This window comes from Amblyomma americanum, chromosome 1 (assembly GCF_052857255.1).
Source record: "Amblyomma americanum isolate KBUSLIRL-KWMA chromosome 1, ASM5285725v1, whole genome shotgun sequence".
Taxonomy (NCBI): Eukaryota; Metazoa; Arthropoda; class Arachnida; order Ixodida; family Ixodidae; genus Amblyomma; species Amblyomma americanum.
The window spans coordinates 109,269,491-109,291,529 of NC_135497.1; the positions used below are offsets into that span (position 1 = coordinate 109,269,491).

The window sequence follows — 22,039 nt, forward strand, 5'->3', positions numbered from 1 at the left end:
AAATGGCAAAAGAGGGGAAATGACGGCCATATAACATAGCCGACACTCTTCGAGAACGAGCGCTGGCAAACGCCAGGATGCTCTTAATGACCAGCGAGTCAGCGACTTAACAGGCAGCCGAGGGGACCGACAACGAGCAGATCCTGCTTTCGAAGCGGCCGCCCCACTACAGCCTCAAACCCAGCGGCCGGCCAATAACACAAAGTAAAACCAAATACACAGTGCAGTATGTTCGTACACCGTGACCAAATACAAGATCCCTCTTTCCTGAAAAGGCATCCAAGGGCTCTCCTGTCGGGAGCCTTCTCTTCCTCCCCACACATCGCCTTCGGCTCAGTTATCTTGCAAGCTGTCCAGTATCCAAGCTAGTATGCTGTCATCCTTTATTTTTTGCATTTCATGTCTTTATTTCCTTGTATTTTTACCAGGAGCATTGATACCTATGGCTCTATTAATTATCTGCTCATTGTTAATACCAAAGGAATTGTTAATTTTGTTTCTCTATCACATAACACTTATGTTCTGTACTGAATCTTAAATCCAAAGTTGGTGCTGCAAATGCATAGTATACCTTTATATATGTATGTATACATGATTTGTCAAAACGGCACAGACCCCTCAAGCTGTGTCTTCAGCTTTTTGTCTATGCTCCTGACCTCTGGAATGATGTCTAATAAATTTAATTGAAATTGAAAATTGAAAGTGTAACTGGTTCTCTCGGTCAGTGGACACCTCAATCATGCTTCGAGGTATGTGGCGGTGGAGATGACGGCAGAATATTGCTCCAGAGAGGGTGTTGAAGTCATCTGTGTGCCGCATTTCACCCACGGGTTTCCGATGACTGCGGGGTTCTTGCATAATGAGCCAAGTAATGCTCTGGCATTAAAGACTAAAGCAAGCCTACAAATCTACAATATGCTTGAGATGCCTCATGGAACACTTCGCTGGGAGGGATTACAAAACCAAGGCGAGATCTGGAAGTATGCTTACCAAGATAAACAAAAAGGAACTGCCATCACAAACTGCCTGCTCCTTTCGAGTTTACTTCCCGATTGCCTTGGGCATTAAGTTTTATCACATCCCACCCAATGCAATTCACATTTATGAAATAAAAACACTGACAAGTGTTATATTGTGTTTTTTTTTTTGACACCAAGATCCATTGCATAATAAATATATCAAGACGACCTCTGGTGAACAAAAATGTACGCCTGCCTCATTCTGGACTTGTTTAGAGGACAATTCAAGAGAATTATATTACTCCCCACTAACAGTGCAAGCTTCCCTCAGTCACACAGCTGGTCACTCACTGAAGGTCCAACAAAAGGAGTACACCACTGTTATGCACCCTGATGGAAGCAGCCATTGTACCCAGTGTCATGTAATGCAGGTTGATCAAACTCTATCAGGCTAAATGTTGCTACCTGGCAAGAGATAAAAAAAGAAATGAAAAAAAAGTAAGTGAAAGTAAAGATTAGAGACAATAGGGAGGCAACAGAAGCAAGCCATTAAAGAAGCCAACAGCAAGGTTTTCTTCCGTGTGCGTCCACATGAAGAACGGAGAAATCGGGGACAGGGCAGACGTTTTGCAAATTGCAACACTATGGATCCTACTGCCTGCAAGACAGGTCGACCCAGACCCAGACACGCCCTAGCTGTGCATGGTCTAGCCATGTCGAAGGAAAATGAAATTCTTAGAGCTAAGCCAATGCTGAAACAGCGGCCCCAAGGCAGAATAAACTATTTCATTCAACTGCCATACCGAGTATTAAAACAAATTCAAAAGAAAATGACAAAAATGGTATGTGGTAATACTTCCTGCTGCTAAGGAACAAACAGTTTGCCAGCTTGTGATCAGATGTGCAAATGCTAAGAAAGCAGGCGCACAAGTTGCAATTCCCACTAGCACGTTAGCTTATCCCTCTTCCCTGTAAAAAGAAATGCAGGTGCAGGTTCCCAAAGGGTTGCACAAAATTGCTGCACTGGTCTTGACCGTCTGGCTCCATAAACTTGGTGCTTTTATACATTACAACCATAGCAACAAGGCACAGAGCTAACCAGGATTCATGAACATAAAAACCAATTTGGGAGGCACTCAAGTGCATCACATCAGCATGACTTACGATGGTTATGTAGCCCTCCAGTATGGTGTCCAGTAAAAGGAACAGGAAAAAAAGTAAAACAGGATTTCACACAGCTGTTGTAGATGACTGTAATGCATATTTTTGTACAGGGTGCACTACATTGCAAGACGTGGTCTGCCATCACAATCAGGCCCAAAGGTCCTATAAGTTCACTGCTTTCCACATACACAATGCCAAACACTTCCAGCCTTTGCTGTTGATGTGAATGCAAGCTCATGTCTTATCTGGGAAAATGAAACACATGATTCACCATGTAAAGCTACTCTGTTAGTATGACCTATTTTGACTACATTCAGGAGCCCCCACCAAGCCAACATTCAACTTTTATGATCATAGAAATGGTCAGTTTACAATGAAAGTGGTGCAGATAATGGATCATTGGACCACTGTGAGGCAACAAACACAAACAGTCCACTGGCCTACATAGTGCACAGAGAGCCGGAATTGGGTACGGTGATGTAACAAAGGTGAAAACACCCTTTGCCAGATTTATTCTCATCTGTAAAATGCACAAGTTACAGAGAAAAATGGTTAATGAGTCTGCGACAACCACTGTATAAACAAAAACTGCCTCTTCAGAACAAAAATCTTTATACAAAACCTTAGGTCTTTCCTGACATCAAGTAGCCGATATGTTGGCAACTAGCAGGTATGCAGTGAAACTTTGCTGCCCAATGTTGTTTCTTTCAAGGATAGGCCTGCTCTATGAGAACTAAGTGCAACCACAGTTTCCACTTAACTGTCTGAAACAATACTTTAAATAATACACATCCCAACATCCAAAAACAGCGTGGGAATGGGAGAACAAAAACACCGAGTAGAATGTGCGCTACCATAGCATTTTGTGCAACAGCTTGTGCGCGTACCTTTAAAAATCAGCTACGTGAAGCAAATTATCTAGACACCATGGATAAAACAAAACTTTCCCCAGAAAGAGTTTTATGTTCTTGCCATGTACACACAATAAGTTTTAAATGTACGATATGCAGCTAAAGGAAACACAGGACAAGAGCCATGGCTCCCACTTTCATTTAGTGTAGAAACGTAGAATGAGCCAACTTTCTGTCGCATCACTCCTTTGTACAGGCTTCATCAAACTTCGTTGTCACCAAACATAAGAGAGATGGTGCAGTATGCTCAGGACAGAGCCCTAGCGATAGCGCGAGGTGCAAGACAGAAACAGAACTGGTCCAGAAGCATAATGTTTTGCTATTAACAAAATGCTGTATTATATTTATAATAACACTGCAGGAGCTAAACAGAAAGCTCAATAGAACCCTATTGAAACATGCCACAGTCAAGAATAACTTAGAAAGGAGCAACTTATGCAAATAATCTGCCACTTATTGCACAATCTAGAAACACCAAAACAGCCAGCTCCCTTCAGTGCAACCACGATTGCAGGTGTCCTCCATTCCATCTGCTAGAAAAGCTCAAATGATGCCATGGGTCTTGAGGTCAATGTTGCAGGCAAACTGTCTCTGCACACAAGCGAAGTTTTAGGACATTCACCTGTATCCCCCTTTTCCCCTCCCACTTCAAAAAAAAAAAAAAAGAGGAAAAAAGTTCTGAAAGCACATGACAATGAGACAGCACCACGCATACTTGAAACAAATGTTGCTCAAAACTGACCTAGAGAAGCCAGCACAACTTGAGGCTGGCAGCTCCCCATATTCACCGAGCTGATCACTGAAGACCAGGATGGGTGCAGTCACAATACGCACCAGATTTCAGTTTTGCCCTACTATGCAGCCACTTGCAAGGCTTTGGTCTCACTTCTGCGTCCAGACATTTCAGTCACTGACGCCAGTAACCTAGCCAGTGCACTCCATGTAAAGAAAAAAAAAAGAAAATGAGGAAGGGCAACACTTCTATAGCAATAGAGGTGATGGATGCGGGCCAGGCTTGCCCTCTTTCCTTCACTTCCGAGAAATGGAAGTGGCACTGTCCAACCATGTGGCCCAACATTCACACGTGCTTGGTGCGCCTATTGGCTGATGCTTGGAGATGTCTTCTTGTCCTCGGGGGGTGGCGGTGGGCCCGGAGGTGGGGCAGAGGGGTTTCGCTCAGGTGGTGGCCCTGGCGGTGGGCCCTGCCAGCCGGGCGGTGGTGCCAAGGGGCCACCACCAAACTCGTCACCTTCCTCGAGACCATTGGCAGCTGCTGCCGAGGCGTCGTACTGGGTGTTCTCCAGCCGTGTGATGACACGCTCGTCTTCATCACCAAATTCACCCCCCATCAAGGAGGGCTCTCCAACAACCATCACGTCCTGCAGGGTTGGGAAGAGGAAGTTTTCTAGGCAAATGTTTGGCTAAAAAGCAATGCTAGTCTGTCTTGGGAAGCAAAGGCAAATCTTCTGAACCAGCGAACTCTAAAGTACAATGAATATGCAAACACGTTCAGCATAAGAAAGACACCAGCAAACCACACAGGGCCACGAAGCCACTGAAGGCTTGCTACCCAAGTCATGCTGCTCGAAGAGTAATACAAGAACCTGATAACTCCTTGACAACCAAGGCCTCTATGCTAACTTAACTGAAGCTATCCAAGTAAAATAGTATAAACACATATAAAGGACGCATTTTTTTATTTTTCAGATTTGAGGGCCAATTTTCCGGGTGCATGGGACATGTGAAAAGAAAAAATTTTTGAAGTAAAAAAACACCAATCAAGGAATGAACGGCATTTATTCTATGTTCAATCGTCACACGCAGAGTCTTCCGACTCCGAGCTGGTGCTGTAATCTCATCCCACAAGAAGTCGCGCAGCATGTCAGTTGTCAGCACGTAGCTGTTGTTCCGCACTTCCCTCACATAACAGAGCAGTTTGGGAAACTTGCACAGCTTGCCTCAGAAAGTGCGCTTTTTGCACCTTGTTTTCCTCAATGCATCCTTTTGGTTGTGCCATCGTCGGATGCACGTCTCAGCCACGTCAAATTGCATGCCCGCCACAAGATTGCCACATGCTTGCAGTGTGCTGCCGCCCTGCGGCAGCACACTGGCACAACTAACACACCAGTGAACTAACACACCAGCGCAACTTCCATGCCTTTGACCGCCACAAAAAGCGGCAACTGGTGATACTGATGCTGATATGAATAGCGGGAGCTCGCGGTAGAGGAAAGAGTTGACGATGATGACGACCCACGGGCACCATTCGTGGGCGGCACCTGGAAGCTCTTGTGCGCATGCGTGGCCTCCACAATCAAGTGCACCGCTGCTTGCAGCCGGAGCTGATTGCAGAGGTCACAGCGCGTGCACTCTGAAGGCTATTCCCATGTGCGCTGTGGAAAGATTGGGTGCGGCTCTTACATGGATCTTTTTTTTTATATAGTATTTCCTTCGGAAAACAGGGTGCGGCCCTTACATGCATTTATACGGTATAACATCATCTGAACAAGCTGCGCCTAGACCAGAAGTTCTCACACTGGGTTCAACGAAATTCTGTAGTTCCTTGGAGTATTAATGCAATGGCATTAGAAGCCCCATAAGGCCAAAATGTGTCGTCGGCCATAAAATCTGACCACTGGCTGGCGGAAAGTGCCATCACCAGACAAGAGCATTCACACTGGTTGGGGGGAAGTGACATCACCAAATAGGAGCATTCCCATTGGCTGGGGGCAAGTGACGCCACCAGATGAAAGCGTCCCACTGACTGGAGGGAGGTTTTGTCACTGGACTGGATGTGACGCTGCTTCTGATAAAAGCATCAACAGATGCTAATGGTGTCACAGTGCCCACACATAATGCAATTAGGTGTCCCAGTGAATTTTTCCCGAGGTTCCCCGAGCACCTAAATTCACGCATGCCTCAATTCATTCCCACTTCTTTAAGCCACTTCGTTGAGGGACTAACCACACTCTTCACAAGGCCACTGCTAGAGGCTAGTTGATTTGACAACCATACTGTAATTGTTCACTGCAGACTGTGCCACTGTAAGCAGTCATCTAAATTAAATTTGGGAATTAACTTCACGAGGTGCCATGTGTCTGCAAGATCCTTTTTTTGCATGCACATTAGGCAGCAACGTGTGGAAGCCAAGACACGCAGTGTTGGAAAAGCTTTGCGTGTGAACAGCGTGTGAGCATTCACTGCCTTGAACAAAGTGCGAGGTTGCTTAGGGTATGCATTCCTGCACAGAGAAATATGGTGACTCACTGGAAGTTGATGCATGAACACACAAGACAAAACCTGTGACAGGTGGCGGAAGTTCCAGCTCAGATTTGGAGTCTTCTTTTTTTTTTTTAGGGGGGGGGGGTTCCCTGATTACTATATGCAGACATATACAGTAATTCAAAATATTCAAGATCGAAACAAAAGGATCTGGCTGCGTTCAACTGCAGTTGCTTGCAAACAGCACATGCAACATGCAGTTCTACATAATAAATATTTCTAAATCAGGCCCTTTCCATGCAGATGGACTACAGAAAAATTTTTCTTACTCCAATATTCCGGACTTTGTTGAGGAACGGTCACATATAGGAGCGCATATGTATTCTTGACCAATATTTCGTAGTCTCAGGAGCGCAAATGTTTGATTTTTGAGAATAAAATGGGCGCCAGCTACACTGTGGAGATAGTTTTTTTTTACCCACCAGACACGAGCGGGTAGCGCTCTCACAACAAACTGGCTCTTTGCCGCTGTGAAAGGCACCATCTTGGATTTAAATGGAGTCAATTGGACGGACTGCGTTGTACTATTGTAGGTTTTGGTTTCTGGTTCAGATTCTTGGATTGTCTTGCATCTTCTCTTGTGAATGCGTGCTTCTTAACTGGCTATTCAGTGTCACGAGACCCAAAAATAAAGTAGGGGTGACTATGTTCAATAAATGTTGCTCTTCACTACCACTCGAACAGCAAGCCTCCTGTTCGTTCTATGGGCCCAGGCCCCCGCCGCTACACTGGCAATGATTAAGGTGAATCGCACATTGCCGACTACAGTGTTAGGCCCACATTCCCAGCTGCAGCAAAATGCGTTCCCCAGTTCCACAACTTATTCACACGACTTACGTCGTTAAAATATCATTCAGATACTATATTTACATGATTGTAAGTTGTATTTTTTTTATTTAAAAATCCGAAGTGGGGAGGCCGACTTACAACCAAACTAACGTATGGCCCCATAAATAAAGGCAAGACAAACGAGGTACAGCAAAAGCTCGTTAATTCGAACTCGATGGGGACTGGAAAACTGTTCGAATTAGGCGAAGTTCGAATTATCAAATAGGCGCTAGGATGAGCTGTCATAGTGCCCCGCCGCGCGGGCAGAACCCGAAGCAGTCACATCTAGACTCGTTATCGCGAGCTAGCCGCTGCTACGCGTTTGTGGCGGGCATATTCAGAGAATTTAATTCACCCAGTCCTAATGGCAAATGAAATAAATTGATCGGCCAGTTATGCGCCAGAAACAAGTACTATAATGCATTTATGTGAGCAGTGAGCTTTAGTGCTGGAATCTATGACGCTATTTATGCTCCAAAACATGTTTATTTACAGGGAAGGGTTGTCAAAATTAAAAATAATCGTTTCTTTTCTTCTGCCGAGACTCCATCAGCCTCATCTGCAGCTTGCCTAAAACTCCTGCGCAACGCCAGAGTTCTCACTGACAGAGAATTGGCGTGCTGCAACATCGAGTGCCGACGCTACTTCATGTGCACTTGGCAGTGGCATAGTCTCGTCGCCGCTGTCGGACTCATCACTGTCAGCTGTGTTCACCGCACGTGAGTGCTGCGACATCTGCTAGGTGCATGCAGCCTCAATTATATCGGTGTCACTCAAGGGCTCCGATGTCTCCATGCTGCTGTCCACGTAGCTCGCGCTCGTGGCACCAAGAAAAGCCGTCATTGCCCGAACCGCCATACTACGTTGTTTACACCACATGATCGTGACCCAGCAACCGCAGCACAATGAAAACTTGGAACGGCTCACGCCGCAGCATCACCAGCGCGGGTGAGTGCTCCGGCAGTGAAAACCTACTGCGCATGCACCAGAACGCGGGCTTTGTGATTCTCGTGCACTCCGCTTTTTTCTATTCGATTGTTTTACATCTCTGGTAAATTTGGAGCGTGTTTTACGTGCTATGGGTCAACTTCTATCTGCGAGGAGTGGTGTCAGCCAGCTGCTCCTGGATTGAATTAACTGTAGCGGATGCCGACTTGTTCAAATTATCGAGAGTTTTCCCCCATTGAAATACACAGGGCTGTGCCTGGACCCGGGGGTCAGTACGAATTAACCAGAAGTGGGATTTTACTGTACCAAGGATGCTACAGCGTGGTTGCAATTTTATGTGTGCTCTAGAGCTCTACCCAGTAACATTTGGCTATTCTGTACAATTATTCAAAATTATTTTTTTTTTACTTTCAACTGCACACTTGGTGCTCAAGGGAGTGTCGACAGTTGATGGAAGGGCCGCTGTTCGAAATGCGGCAGCACCGCCACTCAGAACGGCAGCGCTTCTGGGGAGTGTCGGTAGCTGATGGAAGAGCCAGTGCCGCTCACGCATAGCTTCTCTTTGGTTCTATTTGACGCATTTGATGACTACTGGCCACATTTTAGCAGTTTTTAATGTAATGCTACGTCAATCATCATTTGTGCTCCGCGTCCGGTAATTGTCCGGCACTTGTTCAAGGCTACATTCAAAATGACCGTCATTCCGCTGCAGAAACAAACTGCATGCTGGGCCGCAAGTTCGACGTCTCAGAACGGGTGATACAGGTGTGGCAGCTACAGCGAGGCAAAATTTTCAGCTGTTCCATGTGATGTTGTGGTGTGGTTGTTTGAAGTGCGGGATTTCACAGGACAACGAAGTGCTGTGGTTGCTTGCGAAGTGGGGGAATTCGCTGGACGACATTAGAACAACATGCTGTGGGACTGCAGCAGCGATGACAATGGCAGCGCTAGCGAGGATGATGGTGCAAGTGCGGACAAGTAGTCCAGTGACTAATACATTTTCGTTTTGGAATGTGCCCATGAGCACACCCTTCTTTTTTTTCCTGACATGCAATATGGGGGGGGGGGGTTGATTTACAATCATATAACTATGCTAGGTCCCACAGACTTCAATAGTTCAGCCTAGAGTCACTAAATAAAGACTTAGAGTACCGTCACTGCAGCACGGCGGTAAGCAGGGGCGGCCATTTTGTTGTTTATCATTGTTGCCAGATTGCCGCTTCGGCAACCTCGCCGGTAACTTTGGCCCAGCCATTTTGTAAACAACGCTGTTAGCCACCCTGCGCTGCGGCGGGGATTGTAGCCGTACGGCATGGAGCCGCTCAGATGCAAACGGTACAGCTGTTGCCTTCCGTTTATGCTTTCGTCGTGCGGAGCTGAAATGCTGCGAGGCGCGGAATCCCTGGTCACTGAGTCGGTCACCGGCAGCACTCGCAACGTCGCAGCACTAGGACTACCACAGTTGCCCGACTGAAAACGCATAAGCCACAAAATGGCAGCCCCCATGAACCGTCGCAGTGTAAACAAGTATCACGTGATGCAAACTGACCAATGATTGTGGCGGCGGCACAGAACAATAGGAGAAAAGAGTGCCGATACTCTAAGTCTTTATTTAGTGACTCCAGTTCAGCCCTTCCCTTCAATCACTACCAGCATTTACATTTCAGCCACATACGTGATCTTGGGAGATTTCTGTTTGTTGTGACCGAGTGCAAGCAAGGATCCACCTAGCAAGCGGAAACTGCATCATTTCTTATTAGAATAGATGGATTCAATTAGCAAGTAACTCACTCCTTTTCCTTCTTCATCTCCATGTGTGCCATTCTGAAGTTTTTCCCAAGCTGCCTGACCGGAGCATTTGAGATCTGTCCCTCGAGGGAACCAGCATGCGATGCCCCTCAGTAAATAACATAAATCTTCATTAAAGTTTCCCAAGCAGCATTTGATATCTGTGTCTCGAGAGGACTAGCATGCAATGTCCTTTCAGTAAATAAAAGAAATATGAGTGGCATGGCAAAATAAGTTCCAAGTGGAAACAAAGAAAATATTCAGTTCATCCTTCAAGTAAATGGCAACAGTCGCCAGTATCTGGCGCCCTCCTGTCTCTCCATCTTTTCTTTCATGGTGCACAATATCGTGTCCAATAGTTCGTTGGCTTCTCTGATGAGAAAGGCAGACACGGTGCCTTGACTGCAAGGGTTGCAACAAGACTTAATGAAACCCAGACTTCGTGAAGCTGAGCAGCAGACTTAAAACTTTACTGCCATTGTTCACTAGTGGTAAAATAAAGAAAAGCAAGGATTTTAAACTTCTGCCCCACAAAATAACATCCCATATCTCTGAAAATGTCTCTTAGGCTGCACCAATGTTCAACATCCAGCCACCCCCACCATTTATTTGACCACGTCAAGCCGACCCGCAGTTCAATGGCCGCAGTAGTTACAGAAGTTTAGCGTTGCAAGGGGGCTCTCTTGTCAGCAAACAAAACAAGTTCGCTTCTAACTTGGGTGATGAAAGCAGTCGCATTTATCCTCGAATGTCGTAATGGAATGACATGGATTCCACTGCAGATGGCAAGAACTTGGAGAAACGGTCTCCGAATTTGTCACAGCTCTTTGTGATTTAGCAAACTCAAGTAATTTTTCGTCTGCTGAGCAGACGATTGAAAGATCAGTTTGAAACTGACGTAGCATCCTAGCGAGTCCGAGAGAGCCTATTAGTTGAAGGATCAACACTGACTTTCACTACAGCTATCCGCACAGCAACGCAACACGAGCAAACGGCAACGGACGCTGCAAAATTCAATGCAATGGTCCAGCCCGAGCAGAGGACAGCTGCAACGCAGTCACAGCAAGCCGTCCACCCATCTCAAAATGCCTCTCCAGCTTCAAGTCAGCATAAGGACTGGCAACACAGTCAACAGCCATCTCAAAGATCATATCGTCCTTCATCAAGAATGTAACCCAATCGTCAAATACGGCTGCAACAAGCCCTCCTTCAATCAACAACGGCAAGAAGCGTGATAGCAACATGCTACAAAGAAATGTTTCCAGTGTGGCTCCAGTCAGCACACCGCTTCAGCATCTACCTGTCTAGCCAAAGGTAAGAAGTGATTCCACTGCTCACAAAAAGGGCATTACCTTCTAGAACGTATGAAATCAATGCACAACATTAGCGCGAGAACTTCATGAACAATAGCCAGAACAAGAATCCAACCATGAGACCTCTGTGAATCAAGTCTATGTCTTGCATAAATAAGATCTGAAGTCAGGCATTCACATTCAACTCCAAATAGCTCACGCTACAATCAACTTCGTGGTGTACCTGGGATGGGCAGTATCCATAAACGATTGCAAATTATTCACAAGATATTTCTCCAGCACCATGCTGCTACAAGTAGCTCTGGTCCCTCTCCTGGATTATTCCAAGCGACCCATCAAGGTGCTAGGCTTCTTAACTGCATCCACCACTTTTCAAAAAGGCACCAGTACTATTTTATGTGGTTGAAGGAGGCACGATATAGAGCTCTCAACTTGTCCACCACCAGGGCCACACTGTAATGCTTCCAGAGTGGTGCAGCCAAATTCAACGCAGCTACCTCCAGTCTTACAACAGGATTTTGTGCCACTAGTTCCAACCGGAGGGGGTCTCAAAAGAAGATACCAACATAAGGTCAAAGTTTGAGGAGAGGTCGAGTCAGTTTAAACAAAGCTGCATCGTCTTCCACTTGCTATTTAGCCAAAAGTGTCCAAAGAGCTTCAAAGCCAACAACAAAGTACAAACCGTAAACATACAACAGTACGGTACAACAAATGGTATGCGGATGCAAGGCATGCACAAAAGAGTCCAACTTCCAAATAGAAGACTTGGTTAGAGTTTGGAAGCCTGTCCTTTTAGAGGCGACAAGTCTTCCCTTGACTCAGGAAAGTTACCAGTCTTTAAGGTCCTGCACCGAATCGTCGAGATGACAGGAAAATATGGAACGCATCCAAGCTGTCCTGTCCAAAGAGTTTTCACTTCCTCTCATGAATGAGCCAACTGAATTTGATCATTTTCAAGTATCTTTTTCAAGTCCTACTTCTGTTGACAGTATAGAGGCTCACTGTCAACCAGCTCCACTGCAACCTCTTAATGAGCAAGCCTACTGCACCTCATCACCTGGAGCACTGAGCTATTTGGAAGCAAGAATTCCTTACACTGTGTCTGCATCTCCACAGCCTAGCCGACAACATCAATCATCCCCACAACTATAGACTCAGCAGCATCAGTGGAACATCTGGAACCACCCTTCAGGGTTGTGGGCGACTCTCAACTGGGAGATCCTCCGGCCTCCCCAATCAGTCATCTGCACTGCTCTGCTCAGTGTGGTGATCATTCAGTGCAACCTTCTTGTGCATCCAGGAGCTCTCTGCAGACTCCCAATTCCACACCGAGAAGAGTCCAACCCATGTAGGGAGGCACCGCAAAGTCATTTGTCTGCATTAGGCCGACCTACAAAAAAAGGAAGTGATCCAAGGGCGAGATACGCCGCAAGCAGCTCACGGCCGAAAGCACTGTACTGCTACTCCAAAGATGACAGCTTCTTTGAGAAAAAGCCGAGCGGACAACATTCGCCGTTAAAGGGGCTATGCAATGAATAAAAAGTCGCTTGTAAATGTTTTCAATGCTTAGAAATGATGCTAAGATGCATTCACACCAAGTATGAGTCTTCGGAACTGAGCCGGCAATTTATTATGAATTTTTTAAAAACCGTGTTTTTTAAAATTCGCGGGCCGATTGGTGTGCTCGTAGTGACCGATTCTGATACTAAAATCGTGAAAAAAGACGTCACTGTACCCATGACGTTGCCAGGCCACCACACGCTCTCATTCGCTGGAGCCACAGCAGCCACGACGTCATGGGCACACTTCCGGTAGCCGTCAAAATCGTCTGCTCGTGCTGCCGCGCGACCCTCTCGGGCAAGCGCGAGACAGGGCATTGCCTTCGGGCATATGGTTTCAATTTTCCTCTGCCACCTCCTTCTGTCTGGAGTTCCGGAGCCACTCGCAGTGGCTCGCCGAGTCGCTACTGTCGTCGCTGGCATTCAGCCGGTACGGCGTGAACGTATAGGGCTCGATGCCCATCGCTGCCGTAAGAGTGAGCAGTCGCGCCTTGAGGTCCGGGTCCATTACTGCTAACTACAACAGACGACAAGCAAAGAAACCCGACACGCGCCGCAATCACACCGCCGAAGCTCCTGCTGGGGTGCTAGGAGCGACAACCGGAAGTTGCAAAAGGAACGTCAGCAGATGACGTATTCATGGGTGGGGCCCAGCCCCAGAGCTGTTTTCTTTATTTTTGTCTGGTGCCCCGCATGTACGCGTTGAGGGGGGAGAGGAGGAGCATAATTTTTAATCGTCCATATCTTCGGTGTTATTGATGCTAGCTTAAAAATTCTTGCATTGGGGTGACGAGTGATGAAATGCCTATCTCTCGTCTGCTTTACGTAATTTCAATTAATTTATTGCATAGTCCTTTTAAGAAATTGCTGCAGGACACTGCCAACGGCGCAGCCTGCAGCATCAACTGTGATGCTCGTGGCTGCGTCGTGTGCCGGGTGAACAAGAAGGGTGGCAGAGACAAGACGGTCCTTGACAGCAATGAAAGCAGCAGTTGCAGCCTCGGTCCAGGTGAGAGCGGATGCCTCTGGGTTGGCCAACCAAAGTAAACTTTCGAGTGGTTGCAGAACAGCAGCGCATCCAGGAATGAAATGCCTGTAGTAGTTGACAAGGCCAAGGAAACGCCGGAGCTGACGTAGTGAGTCCGGGCAGGGGAAGTCCGCGACTGCCTTGACCTTGTCTGGAAGTGGTTGGATACCGTAGGCGTAGACGAGATGCCCGAGGAATGCCAAAGATGAGGCGCCAAACCCACATTTGTCAATGCTAAGAATGAGTCTGTGGTTGGCAAAACATTCAAAGATGAGGCGCAGATGACTGAGGTGCTCAGCGGGAGAGGAACTAATGACGAGGAAATCACTGACGTACGCAAATACGAATGGGAAACCGCGAAGGACGACGTCAAAAAAATGCTGGAAGGTTTGCACTGCATTTCGTTGGCCAAAAGGCATCTTCATGAATTTTAAAAGGCTAAAAGGCGTCATGATGGCAGTCTTCTGTACATTGTCAGGATCAACCAGAATCTGATTGTACACTTTTTGAAGGTTAAGTTTCGAAAGTATGACGCAGCCACGTATGTTGCTGGTAAACTCCTGCACATTCGGCAAGGGGTAATGATCAGGATGAGTGGCCAAGTTGAGGGCACGGTAGTCCCTGCACGGGCGCCAGTTGCCGAACTTCTTAGGGACCATGTGCAGAGGGGCCGATCAACAGCTGGACGGATGGCCGGGGGATGCCAATCTCTACCATGTGCTCGAGCTCCTGGCGGGCAATGCGGAGCTTTTCAGGAGTGAGGCGACGAGCTGTGGCATGCGTTGGTTGACCACTGGTAATAATGCGGTGCAAGACGTGCTTGACAGGTTTTGTCCAGTCGGGGGCGGCTGTCTAAGATGGAAACTCTCTCAGCAGGTCCCCATAAGGTAAAGGGACGGTATGGCAGATCGCAAAGGCGAAGGGGTAGAAAAGGGAGGGCCGGCCAGTCACAGAGTCTGGTAGTTGAATCGCAGAGTTTCTTGCATGCTATGTGAGCCAGGAGGGAGAAATGGCAGAGAAAATCCGCTCCATGGATGGCTTGGCTGACCTCAGCAACCAAGAATATCCAACGAAATGACCGGCGTAAACCAAGGTTAACGAGGAGTAATCGTTTCCTGCAAACTTGTATCTGCGAGCTGTTGTCAAAAGGAGCAGGGTGTCAAAAGAGGCTGCACGGTCACCAAGCAGGCCCAAGTTGTGATGGACGCCAGTCGCTGAGCTCCGACGCGGAAAGGAGCTGTTGCAGTCACTTGCGGTTGGATGGCAAAAGTGTGTTTTAGAATAGCTGCCTTCAATTGGTCACACCAATCCGCTGCTGGGGGACTTGCCAGGATGTCGCAGACCACGAGCGCGACCTCGGCGGGCAGCAAGGCTAGAAGGTAGCTGAACCGGAATTCTTGGGAGGTAACATTCGCCAGGCTTTTGGAAAACAGGCTTCGGCTTGTAAGAACCATACGTCAGAATGTTGTGTCCAGAATGGCGGAAAACAAACAGCATAGGCGTCAACGGAGGGGACATAGGATGGCGGAGCCTGCGAAACATCATGGGGCGCGGCGTTGCTCTCCATGTTTCAGGTCGCCAGTGTAGAAGAAGATAATGCTTCCACGATGTTGCCCCTGTGCGCGCGCCTCTTCCTTCACTTCTTCACAGAGCACGACACCACAATTGAAACTGCAAGTAAGATTGTAAACTTTATCAAACAAAACGGAATTCAAGCTAAAATGAAGCCTCTTAAATGACGGAGCTGATATTCTCCTCAAGTTGGCACACGCGCCGGCATGGTTTTGAATTCATACAGTTTTTGGACGTCGTCTGCCGCACAAACTTGAATGGTAGTATTAGATCACGGAGCTCATCTATGCCAAGTCTTCCGTCCCGAATATGGGAAGAGGCAGCTAAGTGCGTGAGAGGTGTATGGCTTCACGGAGGCGGCAAGCGCGGAAGAAAATGGCGGCCCATTTCAAAGCAAGGTCAGCATACCCGCACCAAAACGTTCAGCAAGCCGACTTTTATATCGCAAAGCAGTCAACAACTGGCGTTTTGATGACAGGCAAGACATCTCTCATCATGCACAAGCCACTGCAGAGTGCACATCACCCGGTTACGATGCCGGTTTCGGCTCTAGTCACTAGGCCAAATTAAAAGGCCAATGCCGACTGAGTACTTGCTTCGGCAGTCTGTCGGTTCTTGACATTTCACCATTCCTGCATTCTCGTTCTGGGCCCTTCGTACTGTGCGCACAGCGCAGTTCCTGTAGCAGCAGGTTCGCTTTCGTGTCTAGACATCCCAACCCGTGTGTTCGTCGGCGATGTGTAAAGGCAGTACAGTCATCATACGCTAAGCTCGTGAAAGCAGTCACTACCTGTCATTGTGTACACAATGCGTGACGGGCACAATTTAGTCATAAAAAGCTTCGGAATGTGCACAACACAAACTACTGACCCCTTGATACGAAATTGGCAATAAGTTAGTCATATTTACAGCAAAATTTCACTTTTCAGGCTGCCCGATTTACACATTTCGACTGTACACATTTCAGTTGTGCAGCAAATGAGTAGCAAACAAACAGTAGCAAGGTCGAGTGCATGGCCCATTGCAGTTTGACATGCAAATGTTTTGGGAGCTCAAAAGACTCGTGCCTTTGTCAATCAAGATTTCTACGGTCTGTTACGCTATTCACTCACCTGTGACGCAAGCGAGAAATTTGGAGGTCCGGGTGACATGTTCTTTTTCTTGCCACCAGAGCCAGCATTGCTTGCACCGCCGGCATTATTAGCAGCTGATGATTTCCGCTTTCGGCGTTTGCTTGGGGGCCGCTGGGTTTCTGAAAAATGCCATTCGAGAGTCACCCAATCCTTCTCGAAGGCGCCAACAGAGAACAGCAGAGCAGGGCAGTGAGCAGCCAAAGCAGCCCGAAACCAGCACACAATGAGGCAAGTGACAGTCACATGCATCCTAGCACCAACAACATTTCATCCAGCCACTCACAGGCAACAGAGTAGACAGGTGCCGAAAACAGAGCACACAGAGAAATGAAGGTGTAACAGAGCCTCAGGTACAAGCACTCTGGTTGACACGTGCAAACCAGAATCAACATGCAATCGGGTTGAGAAGTTGTGTGGAGTGCCAAACACGTCGAACATAAGGAAAGCAAAGGCCAAAACACAAAGAGGACAAACAGCTCGAAATGAGCAGAACAAAAATAATAATAACAAAAAAGAACGAAACAAAAAGTGCCATCACCAAAGAGGAAGGATTCAAGAGCTGAGCACAAGGCATCTTCTGCTGGCATGAAATGGACATTTTGATATTTTACTTGATGCTCTGCTGATGTAACAGCAGTGCGGCTTGAAACTATGCACCCCAGTGTGAAAGAAACTCAGCAGAAAATGGCAATAACCAGCGTGATTAAATATAATTTGCTCTAACATAATACTAAGTATCCCTTATCTACAGGCTACAAAGCAGCAAGTAGAGCTTCCCATGAAAAGTGAAATCACCGGATTAACTGACCTTTCAAATATTCTTATAAAAAGGCTGTGTAATGCTGCAGATGCACATATCTGCTTAAAAGAATACTGCATCCAGATGTTTATGCCTCAACTATATAGATTCCCTCTTGAATATCACCTCCCACTTCAATCCTTCATAACGCGAAGTAGCAGAAAAAAACCTATCCCCATGTAAAAAAATGTATGCCAGTATTATCTGATGCCTAGTGTTCACCTCCATGCTGTTAGTAGCCCAGGTAAAAATCTGTTAGGCTCTCACAGAAACAAGAGACTGGAATATTGACCCACAGTATGAAACCACATACCTATATCTTGAGCTGATTTTAGGTCATTAGGTGCTCCGCGGTGCGCGACACCTGGCAGAGTCAACCAATCAAGTTCATTAACAAGTTTGCTTCTCACCCTTCATCGCTTCAGCACTAAGCACACCTAAATTGACTACAGAGAATCTGCAGCATCTCAGCAATGCAGCTGAAAAACTATATTCTTCATCACAGTGTTATTAACTACATGTTTTTTGCCTTAGTCTACTAGCCTGAGCTACCTCCTCTTCAACTGAATCCTTCCAACTGAATAAAAACAAAATGAAGAACTATTATATGGATGCTAGAAGGGAACTAAAAAGACTGGTAACAATACAAAATATAAACAAAAGAAAGCTGAACAGAAAGTTCATTAAAATTAAGATCAAATGACCAAAACTGTGTCCTAAGCATGAGTCTATGCACAGAAGGAAGGGGGTTTCAGTGCGTGTGCAACACAGCTACCCTATGCAATTAAGAGTACATCAGAGCTTACCAGGTGGAGCAACCATCCTCTGCCACTTCTGGAAGAGCGTGGTCTTGAGGCAGTCCCGAGGGCTCAATGCGTAGGCTTTATGCCGCGACATCAGCTCTTGCATTGGCTCCAGGATGACACAAAGCTGCACAAAAATACCCGCTAGCCATCAGCGTAGCCATTTGCACCTGGGCAAGTGGTCAACAACTGTTACCACAAGCCTTAGCACAATAACAGTTTTCCAAGCTACTCAAATTTCCTAACACTGAAAGCTAACATGTTACTTGTGGGAAATAACAAACTACAGAAAGAAACACATGTCATGACAGCAAAGGGGAGCTCAGCTCTTTATGAGAATGTGAAATACCAATCAAATGAACTAATGATCTTATCAATACACAAAATTGTTACCAAATGTTTGCCAGTAACAGCTCCTAGCTTGCACACCAGACGAATGCAGCAAAAGCGACACAACCAAACACTGCCAAAACTTTTGCTCCCCAACAGCCATGGCCGTAAGATGCCTTTAATTATTCCAGATTTTGCAGGCACAGTTCTAAACGTAAACCTATTTCATTTAATTACAGAGCTCTCTGCTACATTCCCATGTTTCTGCTGGCATCTCAAAAGTCTTCACATACTGGGCCTAGTGGTTGCTGACTAGCATCACTCAAAAATACCCCGTGGCCATTAGTTAAGTGTGCGCGTGTGTGTGTGTGCGTGCGTGTGCGCTTTCACGGGTGTATGGGCAGATGCAGGCATCCATTATGCTGACAAAGAGGCATCCAATATGAAGACAGCAGCATTTGCTACCTTTTTCCAAGAAGCCCGGGAGGCTGCATGCTCCAAGCTTAGGCTCAAGAACAGACAAGCTGAAGAAGATGCTGACAAGAACAGCCATGTTGGAGAAGGCGTAAGTGTAGCAGGGGGCGGCAGAAAGTTATGCGGGCAGATGATATTAAGTTTGCAGGGATGTGGTGCCTTAATTTCCAGCAGCGCCATAACAAGTTCAATGTGCACGAGATTTCTCTCATCCTTCCTCAAGCTTCTGATAACAAAGAACACTTTCTACTACACACTGCTGATTTGCAAAAAGAAAAAAAAAGAACCTCTACAAGTCTGGTAGCAGACGGGCTCTATCACAATGGCTTATGTTGTTTCCGTTGCGTGCATGTGCGATTCTGTCCGAATCTGTGTGAACCTCACCAGACCTTCATCAAGGACAAATTAGACTATTACAACTACTGCACTGTCTACCACCGCTGAGCAAGAACAAAAAAAAAAAAGCAATGGCTAGCCCATCACAACTACAGCCAGAAAAATTTCAACACTGCAAATGTATCCAGCGAAAACACCATCAAACCAATTAATTTCGCACCGACTAATATGAGTAAATACAGCTAAGGGTTTAACTATGCTCTTTAGGACAGTACAGAAAACAAGAAGCCTTTTCACTGAGTGTGGTCACTGAAAACAATGCTAACAACACTGGCAGAGTTCAATAAGTCCATGAATTAAGTCTTAAATTATGTTCACACACCCTGAGATAGTTCAATGTTGAATTCGTCAGGCCCTGTCTTGTGATATTCTTTGACAGCTGCTCCAACATTCCAGGGTCTTGCTGCTGAGCCTGAAATAGCAACGTACAAACGAGCAATGTAATCCAAATGAAACTCAATGCACAAGCCAAGCAAAGAATTTAGCGATAACTTGTAAAAACAAATTTTACAAGCAGCTAATATTAAAATGGTTACCCCCTTGCAGAGAAGTACTAGCCTTCACAAAATGTTCAAAGGGGGTAGTGCAATACATTGAACCCCACAGTAACAAAAGCCTGGACACAAACTGCCAGACTCAAAAAATTCTGACATCCTTGGCAAGGGTTCATAATGTACAAAACCATTGGTTTCTCAGCACGAAATGTCTTCAGTACCAAACTGTGCACCCATGAAAAGGTCTAAAGCAGCTAGCTGTCTGCCAATTTCAATTCAAGTTAAAGCTTATAGTGTAACACTAAGAAATGCCTGCTACATGTATTTACTGCCAAAAGTACTGACAGAGTGGCAGGCCCAGCTGTCTACTTAACAGTGTAAAACCACCAGAAAATTCATGACTAAGACAATGTGCCTGCTATTAAAAATAAAAGAAATGCACAAAGGTGGTCTCTCTCTGCTGACACCCAAGTCCTTGTTACATGACACCTGGCACAGTTACCACACAGATACTGTTCACACTGTTCTTTATCATGGCAGCAGTAAGGTAAGCAATGAAATTGCTTCAAAATTGCTTTGAACAAAACTGAAAATGCAGGCTTTTTCCACCAAAGTCTAGTTCCACTTGGCCATACATATGAAACAATTAGTAGTGAAAAAGGCCAACCACTGCTACAAAAACTGGAAAAAACACCAACAAAACAGCACTACGAATCAGTGGGCACACTCATTGCTGATTTAGTTTTTCTTATAGAAAAACTTAGCTGAATTAGAACTTTGCTTACTTTGTGAAATTGAAAAAAAAAACAATGCAATACTGTATTTTCCAGACTGTAGACTGCGGACTACACATGTTTAAAAGCAGACATTTCATGTGGTGCGGACTATAGACGAATGAACGTTTTAAGATTGTTTGCCATATCTGAAGAAGGCTAGCATGGCTGTTGAAGTAAAAAAAAAACACGACACTACTGCGGCTGCGACATTTTGCCATGCTAAATCACATAATGAAATCAGCTCCGATATGGAATCAGCTTTAATAAACAAGCAAATGATGCTGGCAGTACTTAGAGTGGCTGCTTGTCAGTGCATGGATTTGCAAGCACATGCGAAAAACCTCGCTTAATAATGCCAGAGCTGTTGTACTCCTTGAAGAATGGCTGCAATGGCGACAAAAAAAATGAAGAACCTTCCCGACAGCATTCGAGCTGTAGTGGAGTATGTGCAAGAAGTAAAGTCGAACCAAGCAGGGGAGAGAGAATTTGATGTCGATGAAAAAAGTGCAAGAAGGTGGGCAGCTTCAATCAAAGATCTGAAGAAAATCTTTGCTGCTTCTCTGCAACATCAGCGGACAATCTAACGAACTTATTTTCACCTGAAGTTATCACCGTGGACTATGCATCATGTGCGGGTCTATCTAAGCAAAAACTTATTTTATGCCAAAATTCGCCCTTGTGCACGATACACAGGGTGCGGACCATAGCCCGCACCTAGACTATATGAATTCAGTTGTATCTGTTTTGTAACAGGAGGTGCCCCTGACACTAACTTCTATTTCCCATGTAACATGTATTTAATTGCAAATAAAACAAGCCTAAAAAAAGTATTGCACTCTCTTAATAAAAGCAAATAAAAGTAAGTGCCCAACAAAAAATTTGCACAAACCAGCAGTTTGTTCAGCCATTTTTCTGATTCATCTAGGCACATGCACACTTTTCCATCCCACTTCCATCCCACGTATTCTGGAACAGTGTGCACGTTGCTCTCATATAGCATGTTAAGTCAAAGAAACCAGATTTCAACTTTATATGGCTACAGCAAAACTGCTGCAAACTGCAGTATTCATTGAAGTGTTGAAGACAGTGCTTACTACTTAGTTATACAGCTGGCAGTTGCTACAGCCTTTAGGCATGCTAAGGTTTCAAAGCCTAACTGACCTGATGCCAATATAACTGATGCCATGACCTGATGCCATGGCCAATATAACTCCGACACTAACAGCACATTATTTGCAGAAAACTAACAGTAGATACAATTACTGCTGCAACAATACTTTTACAAGAAGCAAAGGAAAAAAACCCCCGTTAGGAGGCTGTCTGCATACTGTTAGGGAAAAATAACTGCAGATTACAAAAGCAAGCACAAAGATTGCAGTGTCCATTTGTGTTTATTATGAATATGCATTATTTGCACAACTATTTGAATTTCCAATTAGACGCCTGGTATCTGAACAAAATTGGCTGTAACAAGCATAATGAT

At 45.8% G+C, this 22,039-nt stretch overlaps 1 protein-coding gene across 6 annotated transcripts in view; it reads right to left on the bottom strand.

Moving 5' to 3' along the window:
• Positions 1-2,187: 2,187 nt before the first annotated feature.
• The window catches only part of LOC144113440 (LIM domain-binding protein 2-like), a 302,492-nt gene continuing 282,640 nt past the window's right edge, over positions 2,188-22,039 (bottom strand). For 4 of the 6 annotated variants that reach the window (XM_077646517.1, XM_077646516.1, XM_077646518.1 and 1 more), the window contains exons 9-13: positions 19,609-19,698; positions 18,090-18,213; positions 17,597-17,647; positions 16,464-16,603; positions 2,188-4,413 (exon numbers count right to left, since the gene is read on the bottom strand). In XM_077646517.1, coding sequence (XP_077502643.1) covers positions 4,132-4,413; positions 16,464-16,603; positions 17,597-17,647; positions 18,090-18,213; positions 19,609-19,698 — 687 coding nt within the window. In that variant the 3' untranslated portion in view covers positions 2,188-4,131. The remainder of the gene's footprint in view (positions 4,414-16,463; positions 16,604-17,596; positions 17,648-18,089; positions 18,214-19,608; positions 19,699-22,039) is intronic. The other 2 variants (XM_077646521.1, XM_077646520.1) reach the window with 1 other exon arrangement.